Source organism: Oenanthe melanoleuca, chromosome 4 (genome assembly GCF_029582105.1).
Source record: "Oenanthe melanoleuca isolate GR-GAL-2019-014 chromosome 4, OMel1.0, whole genome shotgun sequence".
Taxonomy (NCBI): Eukaryota; Metazoa; Chordata; class Aves; order Passeriformes; family Muscicapidae; genus Oenanthe; species Oenanthe melanoleuca.
Genome location: NC_079337.1, coordinates 29,882,745 through 29,896,057, shown reverse-complemented (window position 1 = coordinate 29,896,057; position 13,313 = coordinate 29,882,745). Strand labels below are relative to the sequence as shown.

Below are 13,313 nucleotides of genomic sequence, written 5' to 3'. Positions count from 1 at the left end.
GTCCTCACAAACACAGATGGTTCTGCACTTTTCATATAGGTCCACATTTTATCAAATACTGCAATTTTAGATCTCTGTGGAGACAATATGAAGCCTAATTAACTAATCTTTATGTGGACAGCAAAAGCACACCTGGGAAAAATATAATTATGTCATAATGACTTTTAGACGAGTTTAATTTTTTAGACGAGTTTATTTATCCAATGTTGAAAGACAGCAGCACCTACATTCTCTTTTTCTATTAATATTTTGCTGTCACTGTATTTTTTCTTGTATTTTTTACATATATGTTCAAGATTTGAAACAAACTGCTACTTCCACTTTATAAGAGGTGTGCCAGATTAAAAGATAAGGTATCTGTTCAAACTTCAGCAAAATGTTATTCAGGAATTCCCACTCAAACAAGATGATCTTTTCTGCAGATCAGCATTACGCAAACAAGAGGTGAGCTGAAATGTGTCAGTGACATTAGAAAACTTCAGATTGCTCCACAGAGGAAACTAAAATTGCTGTGAAAGCCGAAGGGAACATTTATAGTGAGGCACCTGGTTCGAGGTTGTTCTAATACTCCACATGCCTCTGCAACTCAACAGGTCATGGTTTTCCTTCAGAAAGATTTTTACCTTAAGTATGTTTCTTTTGCTTTAACCAATTGGTAGTTATAACTATAATCGGCAGTTTTAACTACCAACTGATTGTTATTTTTTAACCTGAAAAAAGAATGGAGGAAATCTAGTTTGCCACCTAGATGCCACCAGAAAGGAAGCAATGCTATCAAAGAAACAGCAGGCACAACAGGACACATGACAAGTCAAGGTCAGATATTACTGATATAATTTTATGTGCTAGTATACCAAATGTATACCACAATAAAATGTATTAGATGCACTTCTCAACTAAAATCATCTTATAACATACACTTCAAAACTGCAATTCTGCTCTAACATCTATAACGACACCGTTTTAAAAATGAAGTATAAAAGCATCAGTAATGCCTCCAGTAATCACCCAAGGCTTCACTGTTCTTGTGGTACAGCATTAGCATTTCCCAGACTTACCCTGATCTTCATGTCCAGAAATGTAGCCTAGGAAGATTTTGAGGCTCAGATTTCTCCATGGTCTCTGTATGTCTATTAGTATAAAGGGTCCTAGCAGGCAGTACCAAGAACCACCAGAAGTTTCCTAACATCTAAATTTTCTAAATATTACCAGAATCTACATATACATTGGCACAGCTGGGTTTTTGCAAGTTCTATTGCAGACCAGTTGCTGCATCTACACATATTCAGTATACCCATATATACCAAAAGACTTGGATATACTCAGTGAAACAGAATGACAGAAAAATAACTGTGCTAAATGTACAGTGAGTTTCCCAGATTCTTGGAACATCTACCGTATTGCATACACATGGCTTTTTTCCCCACTCAAAATATCCCCAAACATATAATCCCAAAAACTAGAAAAACCTTAAAAAATTTATTGCACCATTTTTGAACAGGCAGTTCACAAAGTAAACCTTCACTGGGTACTATCAGGCAGCTGAACAGCAAAAGTTTGCAATGAAAGGTTTCCCATGGGGTCAAGCATTAAGAAGAAACCTCCCACTAGATGGCTCACAGGGTCCTTGCTGTATGGATGAAGGTAGGAATATCTGACCCAGCAATCATGAAAATCTCTAAGATATTCCATAAGAACGCCATCAGATAATGACACTCAGGGTGGGCCAAAACTGTGCAGTCCCAAGTCTGGACCCTCGCTAGTCTACAGCTTTGTCTAGATTCCTAAAAAATAAGAGCAGCAAGCCACTCTGTAGGGAACATGGGTGACTTCTAGATTTCTTTTTATATTGCTACACAATATATGTAGTAATACACTGTGTTTTCAGAACTGTGCCATTTTATTTCCTTATTTTCAGAATTTGCATTTACTCAAAAGGCAGAGCTGTAGATGTAGAATACGCCAGTGTTAAGAGGCCATCTAGCACTCTGTGTACACACAGGATGCCTTGTGTGCAAGTGTCCACACTTGCTATCATGCAGTACAAATAACAGAACCATAGACTGCCATAATGACTACAAGAATGCAAAAGTATTGAAATTATCTGCATTGCTATTAATTACTGTGACTGATTGCTATCGCAAAGTGACACTCTGTGTATACAAGAAATTTAGAAGCTAATTATAATTTTGGTACTGCAATCAACACCAATGCACCAGTACCATACCCTAACAAACAGTCACAATCAACATTCTTGTCTCATTACTTAAGATTTTCACAACGATACAATTATAACAAAACGTCTCAAGAATTGACACATTTTCTTTTGAAGTATGTCACCATTGGGCATTTTGACTATGGAGAAAAAAATAAATTAATTTTATACATTTTTAGATTATAAAGATACAACTAATAAATAATATTTCAAGATATAATTATATTTTTCTAATATTACTATTATGTCTAAAATGTATTTTATGAATACGGTTATTATTAAAAAGCATACATCCAACTCAAATGTAGCCTACTACCTTCATTAAGAAACTAATTAGGAAATAAATTTATGCAAAGCTTTATCAACTTTATTTTGTGGGTCATCAGATGACTTTTCTATTTTGACATTCAAATACATTATTCTTAAAACTGGGGTGCTGTAATTAGTATGCCTTTGACAGAAATAGCTCCTCAAACTACTAACATTCCACTAAATTATGATCTTGTACTGTGGGAGCAGATTTCCAATTCTCAGGCATCATTTGTGAAATCATCTTGTTGACCTTTCATACTGAACAAAAGGACGGAAAATTGTAATGTCACCAGTAGCTAAAAAAGCGTAACGAAAGCCAAAACTTGTTAATTTAGTCAGTAAATCAAAGATTAATAGGTAAAAAAAACCAAACCAAAACAGAAAACATAGAAAAGAACTATTTTTATCTAATAAGATGAAGATCAAGTACTTTAAAACACCATTGTTTATACTGAGTGAATACTTATGGTGAATAAGTTCAAAATTTTGTAATATAGGGATATATTTATTCACTAATGGTAAAAATTAGTTATGTCTTCTTAAAATGCAGTTTTATGTCTTTCAGTTTCCATCACTCAATTCAGCTACCAAAAATATCTTTAATATATTTGGCCTTACTAATAAAAACCTAACACATTCTAATTTGCGAATTCCTCAAAAGTGTATTTAAAATAATTTTCTCCAGAAATTTGCAGGACAATGACCTTATATAATCACCATAATCTCCATGTGGTTTAAGGAGTTAAGTGATCAAGGCTGTTCCTAAAAAGCTATGTTCCCAAATAATTTAACTTCCATTAAAATAACTGCTGAAATGACTCTTCCTTTGAGACTTACCAATCCTCAGATTTGAAATTCCTCCCCATCATTCAGCATATTCATAAAATCAAAGCAGATCATTTCAATGTCATTTCTTTAAAAACTCAGATAAATGTCACAAAAACCTAACTTCTACAATTCTGAAAAATAACTAATTGCATCCATATTGAGGGAGAGGGAATAAATTAAAATCCCAAAACACAAAAGTACTTTCTCAAGGAGTCACAAATCTGTAGAGAACTGCAAATGCTGTTCTTGGAGTCTAGAACCATAAACATACTGCCTGGATTGAGGAAGGAAAAAGCATTCAAACGACTACTCTTTTGGTGTAAATACTGCACAGCATGCACAGCTTCAGATGACATTTTAAAGTGAAAACATTACAGGACAGAAATGACTAGGATTAGTTGGAAAGGAAATTGGGATGTCAAAATATAGACGACAGAAAATTATTTATTTATTATGAGAAGTGGAAAATTCTGATTACTAGAATGATAGAAATGAAACTTTCTAGTTCAAAAGCAGGATCCAGCAATTTGGGACCGATAAAATAATCTGCATGAAATTGAAGATCATCTGTTGATAAAAGCAGAAGAAACACATATCTGTCACTATGATCAAAATGGTTATCAGAAAACAGTGTGATAGAATTGGGAGAAAATTATTCCCAGAAAAGATAAATACTAATGCCTTTGTACAAAGCAAAGAAAGATCTTGGATAGCAAACAAAGTACACTTCTGCTCCTTCAGGACTAATAAACACTGAGACAAAAAAAGCTACATAATAATTATTAATGTACCGTAACTATTGAGAATAAACTAGTTATAAATACATATAGGCTGGAAAATAAAAGATGTTTCTAACCATAACAAGTGTGATGTAGAAAGACAAAAAAAATAAAACCTGAAAAATAACAAAAAGATCTGCTTTGAGGAAAAAGAAGTACTGATTACTGCATTATTTCTTTTAAAGTAACTTTCAAAATGGCCTTAATGAATTCTTCTGAGTTCTCCAGATGCAAGGACCTCGAAAAACAAGAGATAAGTGAAGATTAATCACTTGAACCTTGTTTATCACAGGAAAGTACAATCATATATTCAGTAATATGCTACTGGGTGCAAAGACAGTCGTGCACTAACTCTGTTCTCAGATCTGACTCTCCTCACTATTTCAGGTATAGACCTTTTTCTCCTGTCAAACTAGAGCCAAATCCACACTCTCCAGCCACATCTGCTCTGCAGATCCATGAAGTACAGACTTACACCCTCTCTGCTTCTTGGGGTATCAACCAGTCCATGATAAATGCTACAGGATATTTCATGGCTGAGTCTTTTGACTCCATCTCTCAGAGGCTTCTGCAGAGCTAATCAAAATGAAACTCTGGAAATGTATTTTCTATTATTCTTTTACATCTCAAACTTCAAAAACTGAGGCTGAGGTGTGATTCCAAGTTTTTTACTTTAAGTTAATTTAAAGAAAAAAATTATCACTGAAAACTTCCTGTGGTTTTTTACTCTTTTAGAAATTTCAGTATCTGATGTGCATGAAGACAGATTGAGGTACATAGACTGCTGTATGAGGTTTTTTGCATCCCCTCTTGTAATGCAATTGTTAACATAAATATTTTTACAAATTAAAAAAATATTTCAAAATACTTGTAAAAGAAGAGGCACTGGACTTTGTTGAAGATACTCAGAAAAGACATTGCTATTTTCGTTCAGGCCAAATTTTCTTTGCCTCACAACAGAAAACACTTTTGCAGGAGAAATGACTCAAGAGGTTCTTGTCAGCTCTTATGTTTGTTTCTGGCTTTCCACTGTGTGAGAGGATTTCTCTACAAGCTTATAAGGATTGTCATCCTTCCAGCATGTTTCCAATGCCTGTCTTTTCATTCTGTAGCTCTTGCCTCTTCAGCAAGAATAAATAACTCTCGAACAGCCTTCTCACTGAAAGGTAAAGGATATTTGGTTATAGAGCAGTTCTGCTTGCTTTTATTTTGGCAGAGGATCTAAACTTAAAGGCCACCAAAAAAGTTATAATGAAACAGACTGATCTGTTTGTGTCATACTGTTGGTTCAAAAATACACACATATGAAGATATATTAAATAAAAACTAACGCAGAGAGACAGTAAATTAAGCCAGTTATTGCTCTGCACATTATTTTCTTTTTGAGATGCCTTATTACCTTACTTACAGAACTAGTTACAATTCATCTTCTGGAAGAGAAAAAGAGGTAGGATGACTGATTTCATTTGTCTATCCAATTTGTACATATCTTTAATGAACAGAGCTAGACATACAGCAAAAGTATGACTGAACTGTAAAAATAATTAACTTTTGTTCTCGTTGTATCATTTTGATATTAATTTTCATTATGCCTTCCAGGAGGTGAAAAGCATGGAAATGTTCCAGCGAATGCTCACATAACTTACTTTGAGTCCTTCTTCCAGTGTCGTAGCTCATGAAAGTAAGCGAGGCAACTTCAGAAGCTAACACATACAGATAATGCTTTAAAACTAGCTTTTGCAGTGGCAGGTGAGCAGAGGACTGTCTTCTTGGGTTAGTGACTTTTCTCCCCTTCAAAGTTTAGCTATGTGCCGTGGCTAATGCACGCACAGGTTGTGAAATTACGGAAGGTAGGGAGAGTGTGTGACTGTGGACAGTGCTGCTAGGACGTACTGGAGTGACGACATTTCCCTGCACACCATTTATCTGTCCATCAAGTAGTACCTGTGACCCAGCAATTAGAGAGATGATGATGATGCACCTGCACAAAACCAACTGAAATGACTCCTGCATCCTCCCAGTGGTGCTTGCAGACTTACTTGCATTCTCACCACTACAATCCACTACTGATTTGAGAAAAATGATGCACTTTGGGGAAACAGTAGCCACATAGACTTTGCTGTTCTGCCCATAACTCAAAAGAAAATCCAAAAGCAATGCAATATGTACCTTTGCTTAGGCTTTCAGTTGCACTAAGAGCTCTACATGGACGATCTATAAAGTAGAAGCATTAGCAAATATCAGAAGTGGTAAATACCCCAACTGGGTGGAACAGAGCTCTTTAGATCTGGATCGTACTTGTGATTCTCCTAGCAATGACTCTGAGACCTCCTGAGGAAAACTACTACACATTCTGGTATTTACAAAGACCTGCTATTAAAGAAAAAAATTCCGTCTCTGTAGACTTATAGCTATAAAATTATCTGCAATATTATTACTAACAAGCAATAGTATCTTGCATGTTTGTGTCAATTTTTTTGGGTCAGTCTTTTTCTTTTCAAAATATTTAAAATCCATTATTTTTCTACTGGTATTTCCTACATAGGGTGTACCAAGCTTCTGCTTCTCATCTTAAAGCAGCACTAAAAACACCAGAGCACAAGGTTTTTTCATTTTTCATGGTTATGTTTCTTGATGCAGTTCCAACTGAAGCTCTACGCACTGCTGGCAAGAGTATCTGCTACTAGTCCATGCTACCTTTAAAGCTAGGGAGCCTATCTAAATTGGGGTAAAGTGAAAAGTCAACACCCTTTTGTCATGAATGCCAAGGATGTTTCCCCAAGTAATACGGACTAGCTTGCATGCCTACTGTCTGAAGGATATGTGATGAGCAGTCAGAGGAGCTAGAAGAAGCCTTGATCCCACCTCTTTCAATTAATATTGCATACATTTATATTCAACTATTCGGAACACTATTTTTCAGCTAACTTCAGCCATCTATGCAATTGCTGAAAATTCCTTTTTGAAAAATACTGCAAAACATCTCTTTTTCAATTGTGCAATGTATTATCACAAAACATGTTTTAGTAGCAAAGATAATTCAGTGTACTGCTCTCATCCCCAGTATCCAACTATCCTTTATTTTGTGCTGTCCCAGGAATTAGGGCTCTACTAGTAAAGATCCAGTATAGAAAACAAACTTGCAAATAACACTACTTCTCAAAAACAGACTGACTAAAAACCCCATATATTTTTTTTTTTAATTCCCAAGAGTGACAGAGAAGATACCAGACCATTTTAGCTTGCTGCTAAAAATATACTTGTTTTCAGCTAGAGAAAGAATTTGAGTGCTAATTCAGGTCATATAAAATTCACACATCCAATTCAATCCAGTCAAAAACAGATATACCCTAGGTGAAGTTTTGGTTTTCTTAGTGTTAGAGATTCCTTTCACATTGTCTTCAGCAGAGAATAATTGGAACTTGAGTTTCAGTCCTCTTAAAAAGAAATTCTGACAGTTGTTATTTATTGAAAAGTAACTGGACAAGTTTAAGGGACTTTTAGCAAACAGTAGATAGAGATATCACGCTAAGAAGTTATTTTGCACATAATGTACCAAATTGTGATAGAAATTGCTGAGTAGAAATTTCCAGAGATCCTCAGAGTTTTGTTTGTGCAAAGCCAAAGATAACTTAACCAAAGATGAAGAATATGTCCTCAAAATGCCTCTACCTTATCTTTACAAAAGTAAGCCCTTAATGCTTAATTAATCACCAGGAAAACTAGTTGTGTAAAAAGTGGAAATATGTGCTAGGAGTGCAACTAGATACTAATGCATTCATATACAAATATTTCTTTGTTTAAAAAAGAAACACTTAAAAATCTCTAAGGATATACTATTCAGAAGAAGTGACCTACTGTTAATTCACTTTCTAACCCAAGTACAGCCATGTTCTAAAAGGTTTAGTTCACAAAACCATAAACATCCCTCTATATTTCTAAATGCTTCTAAACTCCCTTAGCACGAATCCAGTCTCATTTTTACCAGCTTGTACACCTGATGTTCATTTGGTTTAGCCAACAGGAATGCAATCAGCAGCAAGTATGACTGAACCTATCTTCAAAATCAGAAAATTTTTACAGTTGAGACTAGTATGATTCCTATTTAATCCATTACCAGTTAAGTGTGCATTACAGGATCCAGTGAAAACCACAGCATCTAGCAGTTACCGCTCGAATTATACAGTATATAAAAAATACCTGTGAAAACCAGTTTTATTTCCTTTTCATGTCAGTATAGGCTTGAAATGTAAATTCATTATTTATGACTATTTTAAAATATATTTTGTTAAATGTAACACCATGCACTAAAAGCCATGAAAACCGAAGTTTCTTTCTATTTTAGCACTTCAGATGCACTTTCTTCGTACAGTGAGACACACACAGAGCACACAGACAAGGTGAGGCCGTTGTGGATTTTTTGTCAGCAGCCTTAGTCTCTCACTCATTTGCTGGATGGATTTCACCAGGCTAGCTTATGTCTCAAGGGCAGCCTGAGACTCACACACTAAAAGTTTGATGTATTTTTAAAACTGCAATACCCAGAGGCAGAGGGTGAGGCTTCCAAGGCATAAATGTAGTGCAAATACAAGTAAGAACTGTTTTCAAAAGCAGGCATGTATATTCTACAACAGCCAGCAGGATTATATCCCATTTCCCATTCGGCAAGCTTGAAAAACCACACAGAATACTTATTAAGATATGAACGTATACCTTTCCAATGTACTTATTCATGGTGTGAGTACCTAAAATATAGCAGAGCTATTAAACAGATAAATGACATCAACTTCCTTCTTCAAACACACCTTATTTTTCATTGTACAGTGGAGTATTTTTTTAGGTAATTTTGCTCTGTATATTTATATCAAGACCCTTATATTTGTATATAAATAATAAAATGTAACAATTACAAATAAATAGGAGTACTTATATTTGTGAGTTGAGCTGCATAAATCACACTTGCATAGCAATACTTTAATACAGCCATGGGAAAACAGATTTCCATGAGTGAAGACCTACTTAAAGCAATCTAAAAATAAAAAAAAAAAATCTAAAAAGTAGAGATTCTTACCCTAAAAAACTCTTTAGTGGAGCCAGAATCTAATGTCCCATAAGCAATTTCTGTTTGCTTGGAAAGATCCTCTGCACTTTCAATGGGAGACACCATCCTCTCAACCGTCAGGAAGGCAGCTAAGTTAGCCGTGTAGGATGAGATTATGATGAGGGTAAAGAACCACCACACACCTCCAACAATGCGCCCCGACAGGGATCTAGTAACAAGTATGAAATGGATTTGTAAAGTGAAATGAAGTCTTGAAAAGGAATACGTTATCAGTTTTATGCAAACGGTGCATTATAATACAGGGAAGCATTTCAGGCTATCTCGGAGACCAGCTCTGCATACTCATCAGATGGGAAATCAAGGCATTCTCCACTGGATCTCCTGGGACTCTGCTGAAATCAGGACTCTGGAGTTTACTTTTGGAAGAACTGAGTGATCCAGTTCTTCAAAGTTTTGACACCCCTTGAAGGAAACTGTTCCCATCATAATGTACTATATTTAACACAAACTATTTGTCCCCTCTGAAGTGATTTTGTTGATTATGATGAGGATCAAACAAAATCAACAGAACAGCGTTTTCAGAGATACTAGTATGCACTTTAAAATCAAGGACCTTGATTGTTTTCCTAAGACATTCAGACAAAGACTGATTTCCACAAAACAGTGGATTATGCTCCTGTGCACAATCTGTACTGAAAAACAAATAGCATTATTTGTAAGAAAAGCTTGCCTAGGGAATATCTATAGGCTAAAAAGTGCACATGACTTTTGAAAGATACAAGCATTTAACAAACTGAGGACTGGACATGAAACAATCGGTGATAACACAGCAAAATGGTGAAGGAAGTATATTTAAAAAAAAAAAATAATAATCTGATGTTTCTAACTGCAGCAGGTGGGCTCTTATGGGTCTGTGTTTTGCATCTCCTGCTCAAGAAAAAAGAAGAAAAGAGAACTCAAGAAAATATACAAAACAGCATAAAGCATACAACTCAACTTGGTAATATTCAATAAAAGAAAACTAATATAAGAAAAATACTGATATTGCATTATTGTCAAACTTGGCTTTTTTTTTTTTTTTCACGGCCCTTTGAAGTTTAAAATTAATTACCATTTTGTTTCCAAACAAGACATTATAGGAAGCAGTACATAATCTTTGGAGATGTGCTTAATTATTTGGCAGAAATGTGCATGTAGTTAAAAGTCTAGTACAAGGGCACTGTAGTAGCTTAGGTATGTCTTGGTGTGTCTCATCGATTTATTAAGAAAACAAATTAGGAATTACTCACCCAGCCTACTGTACTGTGAATAGAAACACAAATTAATTCTGACATAGAATATATATAGATATAACTATATATAGATATATGTGCATTTAAAGATTATAATTAAGTAAGGTGAATTTAACAACCTAGGAACAAAATTGAATAGAACAAATTCAGGATGAACAATTTTTTCTAATTGCTATTGCTTAAAATCTCTGTCATAATTCTGACGTCAAAAGATTTATTCCATGTCACAACAGACTCAGTCATTCATTCGACTAAACGAAAATCAAGTCAGATAAGGTCCAAAACATGTTATTCAAAGGGCCATAGAAAAAAAAATTATTTCAAGCCTATTCTAAAGGGAGATGTGTTCTGCAAAAAAGCTTTCTGTAACCTTTGAAAAAACATCACATACTTATTTTGAAATTGAGGTAATTGGAATATAAAATAATTCTACAAGTAAAATACTGAGTTATAAGATATACCGAATATATTATATTACATATTTTAAAAGTAAAATCTGTTAATGTGCATTTAGGAACTGCCAACTTTATGGCACTTTATATTGTATTGATGACACCCTCTATAAATGACAATGATTTTGAAATCTCCGTGATCATCTGTGAGCAAAGTTGCAACTGACTATGTGAAAAAAGAATAAGCACAATACCAATCCATAAATTATGCTCCCACATGGCCTTTTAGAAGTAAAATTATTTGGGGTGTCATTTGGATTCAAAGTTTCCCTAGGCAGTCTGTCACAGTTAAATTAGTAAACTCTTTTTTTAAATGTACATTTTGAAAAGTTTCTAAAATGTGATACCATAACCCCACACTTTAAAAGCACCTGATTTACTATTAGGTTAATAGACCTTTAAGTACTAAAATAAAAAATTCTGTGTACATTACATAAATTTGCGCACTATATTTTGTACTTAGAAAGGTATTATCGGGCAGAACAGAGAACACATTCATATCTCAGAAAAGATGAGAAAAACCTTGCTCTAAGTTATGATCATCATATAATATATTCTACACTTTTGTTCCTCTACTAGCCATGAGGCAACATTGGCACTGCTACTACAGACCATTTCCAGGTGGTCCAGTCTTACTCAGAACCACCTTCTATTCCAGAGCCAGGGAACCCGAGTTACTTGTCTACTCTAAAAGTCTTAGAGCAGCTGGCATTTTTGTTAGAGAAATAATTGCACTAGTGCAAAAATTAACTTCAGAACGGTATTTTGTTGATGCCTGAAGACAGTCCTTTTTATATTTACTCTGATACACCTGCAAGCAGCTCAAGTTCCATAGTAAAATGTTTTGGTGCAGAATCACAAATAACAAGTGTTTTTCAGCCTTTTTCTACTTTTATAATAAAATAATATATAAAATAACCACCTCCCTCAAAATTATGTTTGCAAAGAAATAAAGTTAAATGATTCAGTGAAACTAAATATTGAATATCCAAAATTGAGTTTTGTGCACCTTTTATGATGACCATTCGCTATCAGTATTCTTGTACTATCTTTCAAAACCTATCAAACCATATAAAACAACCATTGTGCTTTCATAGCTAGTAAAATAATAATGATAGTAGGAAAAAGATAATAATTCTACTGCAGCCCTGATTCAATAAATGTAATTTTGTACTAATAGGTGACTTAGCAAGCAACTCAAACTGTGAAGTATATAATCAATACAAAAACCCCACAGGAGTGGAATTAACACAACTTCTCTTGATCTGCAGCAATTTGCCCTCTTCACTGTCTTATCTCTCGTATACAATTCTTACTGGGTTACGTGCAAAATGCATTGCATCTTTCACCATAAATGCTGGCATCTCCGACTGTGATACACCAGCCTTTACAGAGAATTGCTTAAGTTCTCACACAATAAATGCTGTTATTTCTGTGGAAGAACAACTTGAAAACCTGATGTTGCCTTTTAGAATGTATGACTTAATATTTACGAAATGCTCCCTTGGTTAGATTTATTTCTACCACTAACCACCAGACTCGCTAGAAATTTACTTGTTCCCTGTCTTATTTCAAGATGTTTGCAAGAAATGTAATTGTACTAAGCAGTTTTAACTGAGTCCTCTGGTTTGATTTCCTTAAACCTGGCTGCCCTATTTGAATTGTTACTGTACTTTCTTCAAGCAGCAAACAGCTGCTTAAAGGAAGTAGGCATTTACCTACCTACTTACCACTTCACTGAAGCAAGGCTAGAACCACTTGTGCACAACCAAAACAGAATATTTAATGAACTGCAAAGGAATTAACTTAAGTGCTTTACAGTTGTCCCTAATAAAGTAGAAGAAAATCCATGAGGAATTAAACACTTATAAACTGGACCCTCCAATTCATTTTCGTAATTTCCTTTCTGAATTTTATACAACTAGGCCATGGAAAAACAGCAGTTTTGCAACTATCCACATGAAATTAGAGCCATCACAGGACTTTTACTTCAGTTCAAGGCTCTCTTGGGGAATAAGTGTGTTTTAATAACCATGTTATGGTATGTAGTGAATTTCAGAGGGAAAGCACTGCCTCTGTAGTTCATGACTAGTATGTTATCCTTTTTTCCCATTACAGTTGTGGTGAACCATATGCACTGTCAACTGTAAAATGGGAATATGCAGCAAAAACACGGTACCCCTCCAAGAAGGCATGGAATGATGTGAACCTTATGCATTTTACAGTCTCTGCATGGTGCATATAACTTCACTTGGCAAATTTATGATCGACTTCAAGATAAATTCGATCAACTACACCCTGACCCCATGTCACAGACAAGCGCTTTCACTTCAAGGACTTCTGTGACTTTAGGGAGGGAAAAATAATTGCTAT

At 34.9% G+C, this 13,313-nt stretch overlaps 1 protein-coding gene across 3 annotated transcripts in view; it reads right to left on the bottom strand.

Moving 5' to 3' along the window:
* GRIA2 (glutamate ionotropic receptor AMPA type subunit 2) overlaps nt 1–13,313 on the bottom strand; it is an 88,810-nt gene that overhangs the window by 6,192 nt on the left and 69,305 nt on the right. For all 3 annotated transcript variants that reach the window (XM_056490282.1, XM_056490283.1, XM_056490284.1), the window contains exons 12-13: nt 9,206–9,404; nt 1–74 (exon numbers count right to left, since the gene is read on the bottom strand). The exon at nt 1–74 is cut by the window's left edge and continues 174 nt beyond it. In XM_056490282.1, coding sequence (XP_056346257.1) covers nt 1–74; nt 9,206–9,404 — 273 coding nt within the window. The remainder of the gene's footprint in view (nt 75–9,205; nt 9,405–13,313) is intronic.